Genomic DNA, 15,904 nt, shown 5'->3' with positions numbered 1-15,904 from the left:
GTTTGCAAATCTTAGACGCTTCTTCTGAAATGTTGGAAGCCAGCGTCTGCTACCCCTTACACACACACTGCTTCTGAATCGAAAGATTCTGATAGGAAGGAAACTTTCTCTTTCATACTCATTCTCTGTCTTCTTCCCGATCTCCTTCTACCAGGGACAGTCTGGTGGAAAACGTGGCCACAGACCCCTGCCCTCAATTTCTTTCTCACATACCGCTGAAGGAACCTTCTGGGGTTTCCCCGGATTGTTCGTACTGGCGAAGCCCGTTTCCCGGCCGAACAAACTTCTCAAACCCGTGTGCCTGTGTGGACTTTTCAAAGCGCCCAAAATATGTTTTCGCCCCAACCCTGAGCAAGGCAATTCGTGTAAGTGGCACCTCCTTCTGAATATTAGGCGCCACTTTACTCCCTTTCGAGGAATTCCTACTCCTTTTCCTAATCCCCCCTCCCCTCCATCCCAACAGGCGGAGTGAAAAGTTTGAACAGGAGTAAGTGTAAGGGCGAGTCAAGGAGCCGCCAGGCGCGTCGCGGTGGGGAGCGCCAGCGCTGCCGGGGCCGCGAGGTCGGGCACCGAGAGCGGACTGGGCTCTGGGTGAGGAGGAGGAGGAGGAGAAGGAGGAGGAGGAGGAGGAGGAGGAGGAGGAGGAGGAGAAGGAAGGGGGAGCCCGCTGAGTGAAAAGGGGCCGCGGCCGCCGCTCATCAAAGTGCTTCCCCCTCCCCCAAGCGACACTTTCCTTTGGAGTCCGAATAAAATACGGTAACAGAATATGATGGAGGGCACACTGTTTCCTTAACTGCTTCTCAAAGGACCCGGGAGATCTTCTTAGGACCTTTAATAAGGCTTTGGTCGGTTCTTTTGTTGATCTCTCAAAATCAACTCCTTCTAATTGAAGTTGGAGCTGAAAGCGAGCTAATGTTCAAAGAAAGTGGCCGCCAGACCAACGAAATTACATTTTTTTTTTTTTTTGGACGATGAGGGAACATCTAATCAAAGGGGCAAAGGAGGAGGGGTGGGAGTGGAGGAGTATGAAGGAGAAAAGGAGGTTTTACAAGATCCTTCTCTGGTTCACAAAAGTCAGCGACACGGGCGCTTCTCTCCAGAACAAAGACACCGCAGCCCATTCACAAAAGGGAAAGAAGGAGAGAGAGAGAGAGAGAGAGAGAGAGAACAATAAAAGAACGAGAGAAAAGGAAAAAACATGAGAAAGAAAAAGCTTTAACGGGAAAGAAACTGCTCAGAGCGCAGCGCTGACCCGGGCGGGGACACAACTTAGGCTCTCGCAGGCCCCCGCGGGTAGTAGCCCGCGAGGCCCGCGGCTCAGAGCCCCTGCGATGGTGCAAAGGCTTAAAGAAAGAAATGAAATACACCCGCGCCTTCAGTTCTGGGGAAAGGCGCGGGCACGAGGGCACTAGTTTGTGAGGGAAGGCTATGCGGGAGTCCTGGAGTGCGCGGCGAAAGCGTCTGCGTCCTCAGCCCGGCGCTGCCCTAGCCCAGGCCTGCGCGCTCTGTGCCTGGGTATAGCCGTCCGGTGCCGGGGTGCATGTCCGTGTCCCAGCCCCGCAACCTCTCGCACTCCTGCCTCCTCCGCGCCCTGTTTCGCCTGCAGCTGCAGCGCGGGGCCGAGGTCCGGCGCGGAGAGGTGGGGCTGCTGTGCGCGCTGGAATGTGCTCAGGCAGTCCCCAGGGCCCGCCACGCGGGAGTCCAGCGCTCTCGCTTCCAGATGCTGCCACGGTCTCGGGGAAGTTGGGAGGTATCAAGTAGCACAGTCCCCCCACCCCCCTAATGAGAGTATTTATCTAATCCCAAATTGCAGGCGAATTTTCTTAATGCTCAACCCATAAAACCCCGGGATTAAGAAAAGAAAGAGAGGGAGAGGGAGGAGTGCTGAGAGGGAGACAGACTGAGATGAAAGTTTCTGGTACGCGGCGTGGAGGACTGAGGCGGCCGTCGCTAGGCAAATGTCCAGGTGGGAGACGCTGGGCCAGAAGCCGCGACCGTTCCAGCAATGGCCGCAGGGCGGGGAGGGGAAGAGGGGGGCATCCCGGAGGGAGAGCACGTCCACCCAGCTCGAGGCCCCCGGGCCGTGGAGGGGGAGTGCGAGTTGGGCCCTGGGACCCGGATCCAGCACCCAGGTGACCTCGAGGCCGGGCCAGACTCTGGGGGACACTTGGGACAGTGGGAGGGGTTTTGGCTCCGGGGTCGTGGGATCCCGGCCAGGGGCGGAAGTTCTGCATCGGCCTGCGGGCTGTGCCCCAGCCAGCCTGCTGCCAATGCTCCTCCTCCCCAGCGACCCCCGGGCCCATAGCTTCTTTTCCCGCAGCGCGGGCTTTCTGGTTCCGGGCCTCTCGGCACGCTGGGCTTGCGCCTGCGCTCGGCGGGCAACCTCTGGGCACAACGCGACGAAATCGGGACGCGGCGCCTTCGCCCCGGGCCTGACCCCACTAGTCCCAGGGGTCCGCGCTCCGCCGCCGCTGCGGGGCGTGCGGGCGCCACACAGCAGCCCAAATGGAAACCCCGCGAGGCTCGGGACTGGGGCAGGAGGGACAGCAAATGTGGGGCTGGGGAAGGTTTGTCGCTTGACAGGTCGGAAGCGGCGTGGGGGAGCCGCCTCTCCGCGAGTCTCCTCGGGAGGGAAGCTTCCCCGAATCTAGCGTAAATGGGACGGTGATGCTGGCCGCCCAAGCCCCAGGCTGCTTGGGGCTGGCGATTTCATCTGCCTGCTTCCCAGGGGTTAGAGTAGGGTTCTGAGAGCTTCCCCCAGAGAGCGGCAGCTAGCTCCGCTCTCTTACTTGAATAAAGAGGACAAAAACTCAAGTTCATTTAGTTCTGATAACTTTCCAGTAACTTCAATCCTTGTCAGGAAGAAATTCTACCGTAGGAAGTTTTATCATTTTGAAAGACTGGCCAGTTGAAGGTGGCTGTCTACTTTTCGAACGCGATTTGTGTGTGTGTGTGTGTGTGTGTGTGTGTGTGTGTGAAGATTTGTGTGTATATTTACATATATGTATGTGTGATCTAGGCTAAAGTATAAATGCTAGAGGACTGTTTTCTCTGTCTCTAGACTTGTTGAACGAGCCTGCTTTGTTTCGGACACCTCTTAGAGGAGTGATGGAAACTACCATAAAATCGCCAATTTTTTTCTGTAGCCTAGAACTTCTTGTTAAAAGTTCCCTTTCCCTCATCTCATACACACACCTGCACGCATGTATCCTCCCTGCCGACAATAACCTTTCTTTCTTTCACTTCAGCACCTACAGATTTGCAGGTTATCAGAAGTCATAATTTTTCCTAATGAGTGCAACATTATTAACAATTGAAAATAACGTGGAAAATTCGTCAAGATATTATTAGCATTTTTTCAGTGCCGTGGAATCACAAATTTCCTTAAATCTTTAACAGAGATGACCCTTCTTGACAAAAGAGAATAGTTTACACTGCTTAAGAAAAATATGACTAATTGTATTTCAGTTCGCATTTGTGTGTCAGCAGGGCCCCTTTGGGATCGTATAAACTTACTCAGCTCCAAATACAGCCTAGTACCTGCTCTGCATTCAAGAGGACCATTTTCTCCCACATGAAGTCCTATGGATACAGGAACTTCTCAAACCAGTGTCAAGTTTTCATTGCAAGGAAGTATCAGCAGTGGTTAAGGTAAGAAAGTTTCTGCTTTTATTGAAAATTTATATATGACTCAGTATTGTAATAAATAAACAGATAACCATTTTCACACAAAAAATGACAGTGCTATGCTAGAGAAGAAAATCTTAATTGGGGGACTTACTCATAGTGGCAAGACAGACTTTTATCAATACAGAATAAATATTAACAGCATTCTTGAGCCAATGTTGAGACCCAACAAAATGTAGGAACCAAGCTAGATGTAATAAATAATTATCCAGAGCAAAAGATGGCGCATTCTCAGATGATAAGACCGTCTTTGTAAACTGATGCATGTCAATTAGCCCCATCCTCACAGCTCACCTTCAAATCACAGGACTTGTCTCAGGCTACATTAAAGGGCCATCCTCTAAGGAAAGCAGAGGACAGGAACTCTATTATCCTTACAGTGAAATGCAAAACAACTGCAGAAAATCCCACTGGTAAATAGAACACAGTTTAATAAGTAGATTGAATATGATCTAACTATAAAATTTAGGTAACAGAGTCAAGTATTACATATGGCAGGACTGGAAAAAAAATCATTCATGACATTTTTCTTACCCCCACTTCCACCCCCCTCCCCACCATTTATGCTATTAACACAACAACAACAACAACAACAACAACAACAAAAATGTTCCAAATTTTCCTCCCATCAAAAACTGAGGGGAAAATAATAAGAGAAAGGTTTTTTTCTTTTTTCTTTGAACAGCCTCTTGAACACTCTCAATACCAATCACTCACAAGGTATCTGTGCAAATTTATTTCACATGATTTCAAGAAAATGATTAACTCATACACACACAAATCCTTAAACAAAGCTATTTTGGAGTTTTGTATATTATCTGGCAAAGAAGGAGGAAAAGGGGTGGGGGTGGTGGTAAAGAAGTACAATCCAGCCCCCAAAAAATGTTAAAAGTTTTAAATCAACAACGAATCTGACATTTTCTGGTCGGGGGACCCAGGATTAAAATATTGGGAGATTCTGGTCCGGCTGCTATTGAAGAACACATTTCTCTTCTTTCTTGGCCATCTTGCCTTTGTTTTGCTCCAGAGTTCGCTCCAAATGCTCATCTTCTTCTTCAGCCCTGGAAGTCAAACAGGAAATACATTTATTTTTCTACGTGGAGGGCAGAGCTGCACTCCCCTCTCACCCCGCAATCTGAGCCCCAGCGGGAATAAGAATCCTGGGGCCAGCACGGGGAGGGGGGCGCTGCCCCCGGCCCACTCCAGACCTCTGGACTGAACTTTCCACAAACTTCTCGGCCCCTCGGCTGGCGGCAGAGACTCGACCCCCGACCCCACTGCCCACTCACTGCTTCTCCTGCGCGTCCAGGTCCCTGACGAGCGCGTCGCGCTTGTTCACCAAGGCCACCAGCTCATCCAGCAGGAGCTGCTCGCGTCGCTTCTGGGCCTCGGTTTTCTGCCAGTCTGCAGAGGACGGGAGGCTCGTTACCCACCCGCAAGACCTTGGCAAACCCGCCTCCCTTCCCGCCTTTTCCAGTTGCCCTGTATCTCTCCGCAAACCATGTTACAGAACCACTAACTAGTGTTTTATGGGGTAATGGCCGTCCTGAAGAGGATTTCACCCTAAAACCCCAATTCCTAAATATTTCTCACAGATGGAGATGGCTACGGCTGGGCTGGAACCTGCAAAAGAGGCCAGGTGTGAGCCGGTTGTCAGCCGGAGGTGCGCACCTGATTTTGCCAAAGAGGGGGTAGGGAGAGCCGGAGGCCCAGAAGAGATCAGCCCGAGGGTTGGTGGGGGGGGGGGGGGGGAGTGGATAAATGAGGGGGCGGGAAGCAGAGATGGGCGATAAAAATCACTCTGAAAAGGCTGGAGAATCTGCTTGAGAACCTATCCTTCTTCCCCCACCCCCATGCTCACCCCATACAGCCCATTCTTCGCTAATTTCCTCTTCGCTCTATTTTAGCAGTTGGATGTATCTCACACTGGGCGCCATATGCTTCACAATAACTTTAAAAGTAGTGAATCGGCTAATTAGCATTTTTCTTTGAAGTAAAAAATAAATTTGCTCTGCAATATTACACTGCAGCTCTCGATCGCATCACAGCCAGTTTTCTTTTGGAGAGGTTTGCTGGGTGGTTTAAAATCAAAGCACTTTTGCAAAGGAAAAATTACATACTTCTTTTTGAAACCCCACGTTAAAGGTTGGAAAATCCGATGGGCAGTGCGCTTTCCATGGGTAGTGGCAGGGTTTTTGAAGGTTTTAGGACCCCATAATATATTTCTTAATCTTCGCTGGTCTGGTAATTTCCTTAAGATGAGCAGCAGTTTCGTTTAATAAAAACAGGACCAAATCGAACATTTAAAGCACTTTTAAAACCAAAGCCAACTGCTCTCTGGCCAGACTGTAAGGGCTTGTAGCTGTCAATCAACCCCCAGTCTACCCCGCCTCCCTCATTAGGAAGGTAAACAATGAAAAGAAGAAGTAGATGATGAGGCAGATAGCAGAACAAATGAGGACCTAGAGGGAAACAGGACACCAGCTTTAAAAAAAAAAAAAAAAAAAAAAAAAACAAAAAAAAAAAACAACCAACCCTGGCCACTGCACTGACTCATGCAGCCCCCTCCCCCAGCAAATGCACTTTCCAAAAAAACAGAGAGGAGTGCAATCCTTTCGGGTTTCTCTCTTCTCTCTCCATTGCCCTGGGCAATCATGTTAAAACTCACATGGCTGGTGCTTATTCAGATAAACCTAACAATGCACACCGCTGGTTACCATGTGAATCTTCACAAACCACACAAGAATGTGCTGGTTCAAATCCCCCCGACCCCCTCCAAAGCAAAATTTATTCAAGACAGCAAACTGCTCAGCAGCTTTATGAAAGCAAATGGTGCTAGAGGGAATTCTATCTTGTATTTACAAATTAAAAATTAGATGCATCATCATGCAATAAAGGTTAGAATAGCAGCAAAAAGCTAGAATGGCTTATTCAATTCTATCACTATTCCTTTCTTTATAAGCTCAAATACATACATACATATATACATATGAAACATGCCATGTATTAATTATCCACATTTGATACAAAAATTACACAAATAAGGACATTAAATAACTGGTCACATTACGCGTTCTTGTAAAAAGAGAAGTGAAATATTCTATAGCATGGGAAGGAGTAAAACTATTACTATGGAAAAGTTTTTTCTGAATATGAGAATTAACAAAAATAATAACAAAACAGCAACACTGAAGAAAAGCCATATCTACCACAATTTATTCTTTGGATTTAAATGCAACTGTGGTCAGGAATGCTAGACAATTTTCTAATCTGACTCCTGTTCTTAATCAGTCTTACTCTACACAGCAGAAAAATTAATAGACACTCCAGTTGGAAAGATCTTTAAGGTCATCTAGTCTAATTTCAGGTAACTGTAGTTCTAGAAATATCAACTCAGAGAAAAATCTGCTAAATTTGTAGAAGATTTGTAACTAAATTTTATAATTATTAAGATTACCAGTTTTGATGAATATTAATTTTTCTACTTTCAACCTCAAGAAATCATTCATATTATAAGCTTTATAATTCTTCCAAAACATTTTGATAAGAGCTTTACAACTGGGAAATAAATTTCCTCTACCATACACTTAAAAAATATAATTAAATTGAAAATTATAGAAATTTTTAAAACCAAGAAAAAATAAATTTTAACAGACCTATAATTTTCTTAAATTGTTCCTTCTCTGTACTTGACCAGTCACTTTTAAAGCTTTAATTAATAATTAGAAATATCAAGATAAGGCTTTAACACTATGGATGAGACAAAATTTTCTTTTTTAACCACTTAAGTATTGAATAATTTTTAAAAATCTTAACTTTTTCCTAGTTCAATAATGACATTTCTGTAACAATAACAAAAACATTTTTTAGTTATGAATATTTAGGTTATTTTCACCATTTCACAAATTTAACTGACATTAGAATTTAAAATGTTGCAGCATAAATTTAAGGATTTCTCATATTAAATTTGTCATTGCTACATTAGTATCTATCTACAAAATATTAGTCAACTGTAGAGGAAATAGCTATGTGCAGTGAGTAGATTTTATACTAGCAAGACTACTTTTACTTGGCATTTGCTTTCTCATGGGAGTATATTTATACACACACACACACACACACATATTTGAATGCTGACTTGGGAAGTTAAGTAAACTATTTTGATGATTTAAAGAAAAATTTAATAATATCTTTAAAACTGATCAAGATTTACATTTGTATGTTCATGCCTAAATTTAAAATTTTTTTAAATTCCCTTTTAATAGCTTCACCTAGATGTAATGTCATGTTTTAAAAACCTGCATGTAAGTCTATGTGTTACCTGTTATGCATTTTAAGAAAGGATTACTCACCTATAACACCAGTCACAGCTAGCTAGATACACTGACTTTGACTTGAACAGACTACAATGTAGCTTCTGATTAATTTAAAGATTCCAGTGTACTTTTGCTACAAAAGCCATATCCTCTTGCAACAAATAGGATTAAGTTTTGATGCTGCATTTGAGCCAAAGTGTTGAAATAAAGAGATTCTGTTTATGTCCATCTGCACTGAGCTGTTTTGTTAATTTAAAAATCTGTTTTTTATATATAGGGCCAATTATTCATTCCCCGATTGAGTTTATTTGCTGAAGTTGATAATTACCTTGGAAAAAAGGCAAAAGAAATACCTATAAATACTTCGATAGAAAGGACCTAAAGTTCTTGTAGTAAACCTTCAACCTTGCCACTATAAATAAGCCTGGCACTTTGATGAAAATTAACACTAGTTTTGTAAAGAGCACATTGGGAGATTGCAGTCAAGTCTTATCTTTAGTTCCAGTCAACTAGCAATCCTGAAAGAGTTTGCATCATCATCAGAGCAGGCCATTTGATAGGATTCTACTGCTGTACCTAATCAATCTATGGAAGACTGTGGCTGTGCTGTGTAACAAAGCTAAAATAGATTTACAAATGGGGTTTTAGGGGATAAGCTCCTCCACAGGATTACATATTGATTTTAAATATAAAAAGCTTATCATATAAACCATAACTACAAAAATAGTGAACCTATGCATAAATCCCTTTAGAAGAGCACCCACTTCAAACTCTAAGCCAAGAATAAATCAAGATGTACAAAATCCTAGAGAAGATCCATTTCTTGTGCAGAAAATGAACACACCACTTTCTAAAAGCCCACCTCAATGTGTGCAGAAATGAATTTATCTTTCCTGAGGGGGCATTAAATAATCTGGAACAAAAAAACTATAGGAAAAGTATCTAAAAGATGTTTGTTAGCTTAAGGGATCCTACAACTTAGCTCAGTAGAGTGAAACTCCTGCTATGAAAAACACCTCAAGGAAAAAAAAGGCAAAAAACAGGCCAAAGTGATTATGGATTTTCAGAAGAATGGATATATTGAATTTTTTTCCCTCTCAACCAAGCTGTTCATATTTCTTTCAATGTGCTATATGGCTATTAACATTCTGTGCTTTTCTCCTGGTAAATGGTTTTAGCAGCAGATTTATTTGAAAATATTTTAGTTTACTTATTATGAAATCCATCTTATGGCTACTAAATAGAAGATACAGGAAAGAAAAGAGGAATGAACCTTGAAACAAAGGAAGGCAAAACAAAACCAACTAGTGTTGCCTATTCATGTGTTTTTCTGTGGGTTTTAACACTCCAAAAGGCTACTGAACTGTATGTGCGTACATTCTAAAGGCTGGCTCAGAGGACACTGTATTCACAGAACTGATCATCACGCAGTCAGTACCTGTCTAGGACAGCCCAGCCCATGCACTGCCCAGGCTAGTGGGACAGGCCTCTTACTAACAAAGTGTCTTTATTTGTCATCAACAGGCTGCTTTTTTCCTCAAGTCTCTTTTTTCCCTCAACCAGCAACAGAAACTGGCACAATCACATATGGAACAGTGACCTTAATTAAACAATAAAACAAAACCTCACAAAACCTCACAAAACTACCAATTGTATTAAAGGTGTTTGAAGAAGAAAAACACTCCCCCCCCCTCTTTAAAAATGACTTTATACTGATATGTAGAAGAAAAGGCAGATAAAATGTTAAGTTATTCAAGACTGCAGGTTTGGTATATAGGGACAGGACTGCCCATAAAAATGAGATCTTTTAAATGTATCATGGCTCTCCTTTTAAGATGGTATTTGGTAATAATACTGGTTTGGGGACAGAAGCATTATCTGCCTTAAAAGTCAACTGTATTGTATCAAGCTGTATTTTTGGGATAATTTAACTTACTATACATGAGAGAGTGTTTTTAATACTCTGTATTCAGTGTAATGTATAATGAATCTATAAAGAATAAACTGTATAATGAGTCATACATTATACATACTATATATACATACATTTTATATTACACATACATATATATGCCATATAAATAGTATCTGCTATACCCACTTTTCAACTATTTAGCTTTCCAATCTCTTTTAAAGGCTACACCATGACTACAAAAATTTTATCAAGAGGAAAAATACCATTTAGCATACCTGTGCGTTTTATTTCAGTGGCAAGTTTCACAGAACTTCTTAAATAATTTTGACAAATTCTATAGTCATTATCAATTTATAATTTGATACATTTGGATAGCCATTTGAAGGAAACTAGTTATCTGAAGGCTTTTAAATAAGGTAAATCATATTTCTAAATGAGGATATACAAATGTTGTCAGTCATATTTATCAAATGAGATTACAGATACAAAAGTAATTAAAAATAAAACCTTTATACATGGATAAGATTACATTTAGATAAATAGCATATAGTTTATTTAATCACAATATTAATTGACATATTTAAAAATATATATGGTTTCATTTGGCTTTCCCTTAAAACTTAAATTTCTAGTTTCTAAACTAATTAGAATTGGCTTATTATGGATCAGGTACCTTATCAGGTAAAGAAGGAAATTACTATGGACAGTCAATGGGTTAAGAGGTCAATATAGAATAGGAAAATCAATTTGCATTGATTAGACAAAAGGTCCATTTTACAGAGCCCAAAAGGATTAGTTTTTAAGTAGACATCTTTGAACTATAAGACATTTTCAACTAAAAGGTGTAAGGAGAACAGCATTCTTAAACACATAAGAATTTTTTTTTTTTAATCACATATAGTAAATGCCACAGTTAAGCTAGCTGATGTTTACTGATGTTATGAACCATGGATTACTATATAATTCATTTAAAAGCTTTATGAAAAGAATGAAAGTGTTTCATTTATCTCTTATGTCAATCTTTGCCTGAATATTCATTTAATAGGAGTTGGGATCTTAAGAACTATAGTAGATTGCAGACATATTTCAGTGTTGACATCAATTAAATATTAAGGTAAAATTTAGAGTCTGATGTGAAAAATCAAAATGATAAATCTTTCCCCAACCTCCCTTGTAAAAACAACCTTAAATTTCACATAGTAAAAGGCAATTAAATCATTTCACTCCTTATATTTTCCACTTAATGGACATTTCAGCTTACTGACAAGAGTTAAGACAATTTTGTGTTTACTAGCATACATAATGAATATCTACCTGAATTATGGTTCTTAGGTTTTACGTGACTGTTGCTTTCTGACTCTAAGGCATTATCTGTAATTCCTGTTGGTTCCTAGTCAGGCCACACCTAGTGAGACCAGAAGTGTATTACACTCTTTAAATCTCTTTGACAGTTGACACTTCACATACCTCACACCACCACAGCATTTCTTACCTTCAATGGCTAGCATTGCCCGCAATTCCCGATTCAGCAGCTCATACCGTCGTTCTAAATCATGCTCTTTTTCCCTAGGCAAGTTGCAAAAGTTCATCAATATGCTAATTACTAAATCATTAAACACTTAAAAGAACCTTTAGGTTACATTGATTTTAGGACTCATAACTGACTTTTCTCTTTAACTTTAAGCTACTCCAAACAAATGATACACAAACCTAAAACCTTCCTTAGGTTGAATATTTACTAGTGCTATCATTTTTCTCCTTCAATTTTGAATTGCACAGAGGTATAGTTTAATCTTCAGATAAGCAGTCTCATTCTTCAACTCTTCTTGTATTAAGTGCCAGGTATAAGGCTATTTTGTAAAATATTTATCATAGTTCACAATAAACACTCTTTTGTGTAGACCACCATGTGAAAAGAATATAAGAAACATGTAAGTACTACCAGTTAAAATTTAATACAGAGACAATTAAAAATCCAGGAATGGTTGAGTTTTGTGCCTCTTCATAACTCTTTTAATCAAGTTCAGGAGTGGCAGAAATGACAAAAATAGAGGTTCTTGCTAAAATAAAACATGTAAGCCTGCTCCTTCCCACACTAGGTGGCATAATATAAGAATATTGCTAGTGAAGAGAAAGAAACACGCATTAAGTCCTATAGTGAACTAAATGCTAAAGACCAAGAAGTGCTTACATTTGGTCTAGTCTCCATTTTACTGTAAACAAAAGTGATCTTTTTATGATTTGAGGAATCATCCAAATTTAGGGTAACATCATCTGTGAAATACAAATGTACTTTTGTCCATATTAAGAATTATTTCCATTTTTAACTTAAAATGTGATGTTAAATAAAGTTTAATTTTATTTCTTTTCCCCTCTAACCCTTAATATATATAATCCAAATCTTTTTGTGCACAAGGGTTTTATTTCTTAAATACATAAATTTTTTATATTCCCTGGCTTTCTATATGATAAACATTTTTTTCAGTATATATCACTATTTTAAAAAACTCACTGTTCAGATGAGAAATTATTATATACAATTTTTAATTTTTATTTTTATATAAACTATACTATAATCTCCAAGGAAAGAAAAATATTAAGCCTAATTAAATTGAAACCCCAAAGAAGGCAATGACAAAAAGCCTAAGATTCATTTGTTGTGGGAAAAACAAGCATAAGCATGAGTACTTACAGGAGAGAAAGCTGGTTCATTCTCCTTATTAAGGCATTTTTCTTATTCACCAACATAAACCATTCCTGCATCATAGCTTCTTCTTCTTCTGTGTTCCTTCCTGTAATTCAGCAAATTATTTCTTATTATATGACAGTTTACAAGCCAAGTAGTAGTTTAGCACAAGTGTTTTTTTTTTACATGAAACATTTTAGCTACCCCAATAGTACAAATTAGACTGTTTACAATAACATAATAAAGTCCAGGGCCTGAAAAATTAAATCAACATCTAAAAGTTCATAAGCCAATCTTAAAGCTGGTATTATTCAGCATGTATATTTCAGTCCCCCTGAACATATCTGTAGATCATACTAACATTTAGTACAGTAAAAAAAAAAAAAAAAAAAGAAAGAAAGAAAGAAAGAAAGAAAGAAGGAAAAAAAGAAAGAGAGAAAAAAAGAAAGAAAAAAGTGTTCCAACTTTTAAATCCTCCCCAGAGGCTGACTTGTTATTATATTTTAGTGAGGAACTCATGCCGCTGACAGACATATGGTCATGATAAACAACAACAACAACAAAAAACAAAAACAAAAAAACCCACCAAACATTAAAAAATCATTAAAGATTTTTGTGAAAGCTTCCACTTGTAACAACTTGTTTTTTTTTCTTATTTTCCTCCCCCAAAGTACACTAAAGATATATATTCATGGATCTTTCTGGAACTCATCATTCCTAATAGGGTAAACACATGCAAATTATTTAAAATATAGTATAAATGACCAGGCTACAAAAAATACTTTTAGCTACCTGTAAAAAGACACATAATAATGAAAATAATAATCAGTAAATCATAAAACATTTCAGCAGAGAAAAGATCTAAAATTTAGATTTACTGATTGCACATTTAAAATTCATTCTTCATCATCTAAACCACTCCCCACCGAAGGCCAGTATATATCAAGGGTTATAATATATAGTATATATTTGGTATTGTTCATGTAGAAGTAGGCCACAATCACATTCAAGAAAAATATTAATCCCCACCTTCTTCCCACTTCTCCATTCAAATTGTACCTGTCAAATTTATAATTTTTTGACTTTCTTTTTTCTGAATTTCACCTATGACTGGTTTATTGTTTTGCTAGCCCAGTATTTAATACTTCAATTCCACTTCTGTATGGATTCATACGGCTAACTTAAATATCTAATAAAAAATAAAATATCTTAGTTTTATTTTCTTTTTAAGCAAGATATTTTCTTTTAACTTTCAAACATACTACCAGCCCATTTAAAAAATTCAGACAATAAATACCTAAGTGAAAAGCCATGTCCTCTTTTCACCAACCCCTCCCTCCCCCATTCCCTTCTCCATATCCTTTTTCCAGAAGTAAGTACTTCTACAGTTTAGCCTCTCTCCTTTCAGACCACACAGATTACTATGTGTATCAAATACAAGCATTATGCCTTATTTATAGACACATACAGGTTTCTTGTCTTTAGCATAAGTAAGATCATATTATATATTGCCTTGTGATTTGCTTTTGGTATGCTGTTCAAAGATCTACCTCATTGTTTTTAATATTTGCATAAATTATGGACGTACCATAATTTATTTCTGCATTAACAGAAATCTGAAGAAATTTTTAGAATGGAAACAGAATATAAAGAGCTGATCTGTGTGGAAAAGATCAAACATTTACTTCAGAGCATTCCTATAAAATAGATATCTGTTGTTCATGATTAGGGAGAATAGTGAGGATACGTGCCTTCATTAAATGCTGTTAAAACTTTATGATATGAAGCAGACGTAGGATAGATTTTTTTTGGAGTATGAACAAAAGTCTTTATTGTTTTACAGTATTTTTAATCTCTCTTTTAGGGTAGCTGGTTTTGTATTCACTTTGGACCATGTGATGTCTTGACACTGGTCATGTGATACAGGCTGTGATACAGGCTGCGATACGCACAAAATCCCTGGGTAGCAACAAAAGAAGAAAGAGTAGAAAGAAAAAGCTGAGAAAAAGCTTGCAATTTGGAAAAAGGCCAATTGTACCCTGGTGAAGGCCTTTTTGATCAGTGAAATGACACATGTGTGCAATATTAATAGGTGCAGTTTTTATAATATTTTATTTGCTGATTAAAGACTTAATGCGTATGTTCATAACATAAGTGCCTTCTAAAAATATAGACATATTAAAACTTTGTTTTGAGTTTAACTTAACCTATAATTCAGGCTTTCAGCAATACTAGAAGCAACTAGCCTACTCTTAAATTAGCATCATTTTCTTCAATGGAAGACTGCTTCCTTGAGGAAAAACAATATTGATATGGTACTGTGTTATTTTTAGTTTAACTCATGCCTATGATTTCTAAGTAGGAATAAAAGATACCCCTCCTCTAATTGTTAGGAAATGACTAATAATACAAGAGTCTTGTGTTTCAAAAGGAAATAAGCCTAACAATAACAAATATTTAAAGACACATTACACCCTGCCACATAGATTATATAAATTAACTGAAAAAACATATTTGAGGTTAAATCAATTCTGTATCACTATCTCCTTATCTGAGATAGTATACAATGATGGAAATCTATACTTAGCCTAGTAATAAAAAAATTAAATTTTCTTCTAATACATCATTACACTATTGTTTTTCGGGATTTAAAATTTTTTAAATTTAAAAAGCTTTTAAAAGCCAGTAAGTTGAACCATTACAAATTAATCCTGACTTTAATAACTGGTTAAAGACCCCTTTAGCTTTATAAGTAACAAAAAATATTAAAGCCTGTGATCACAGTGAGCTTTTCTCATTTCTCCTCTAACCATTTGTTATTTAATCCAATACTAGTAATCCAATTTGTCCATCAGACTTTTAAAGGGCAGAATGCAACTTCCTCAGCTTAGACACTTTTCAAAGTACAATATATTTTTCAAATGAATGCTGGATGTTTCATTTTTCCCAACTGTTCCTAGCTCTAATGCATGAGGAAAAAAAGAACAAGATGAACATTGTTCATACTGATTAAGTAAGAGCTCATTAAAGAGCTGTCAGTGCGGTACTTTGAATATGCATGAAGCATATAATCAGATCTAGTACCGTCACTAGAGGAGAATACGGTAAGTACAAAGGATTGATTTAATTACTTAGAGTGGGCTGTGGTGGTAAAGCAGTCCTGTTAGTGCAAAAAGAAAAAGAGGTTGTATTCTGGCACTGTTAGAAAAAAGGCAGTTTTAGCTTCTGCCACAATACATAATCTCAGAATAAAGCACTTTACATTGTAGCTTAAAATGAAGACTGTCATTATTTTATAAA

At 38.8% G+C, this 15,904-nt stretch overlaps 1 protein-coding gene across 14 annotated transcripts in view; it reads right to left on the bottom strand.

The window, feature by feature from the left end:
- Positions 1-3,773: 3,773 nt before the first annotated feature.
- Positions 3,774-15,904, bottom strand: part of EHBP1 (EH domain binding protein 1) — a 375,396-nt gene continuing 363,265 nt past the window's right edge. For all 14 annotated transcript variants that reach the window (XM_049650279.1, XM_049650277.1, XM_049650275.1 and 11 more), the window contains 4 exons: positions 12,611-12,710; positions 11,411-11,484; positions 4,977-5,091; positions 3,774-4,748 (listed from right to left, as the gene is read on the bottom strand). In XM_049650279.1, the coding sequence (XP_049506236.1) occupies positions 4,658-4,748; positions 4,977-5,091; positions 11,411-11,484; positions 12,611-12,710 (380 nt within the window). In that variant the 3' untranslated portion in view covers positions 3,774-4,657. The remainder of the gene's footprint in view (positions 4,749-4,976; positions 5,092-11,410; positions 11,485-12,610; positions 12,711-15,904) is intronic.

Source organism: Panthera uncia (genome assembly GCF_023721935.1).
Source record: "Panthera uncia isolate 11264 chromosome A3 unlocalized genomic scaffold, Puncia_PCG_1.0 HiC_scaffold_11, whole genome shotgun sequence".
NCBI classification, from domain to species: Eukaryota; Metazoa; Chordata; class Mammalia; order Carnivora; family Felidae; genus Panthera; species Panthera uncia.
This window is presented reverse-complemented; position numbering and strand designations above follow the sequence as displayed.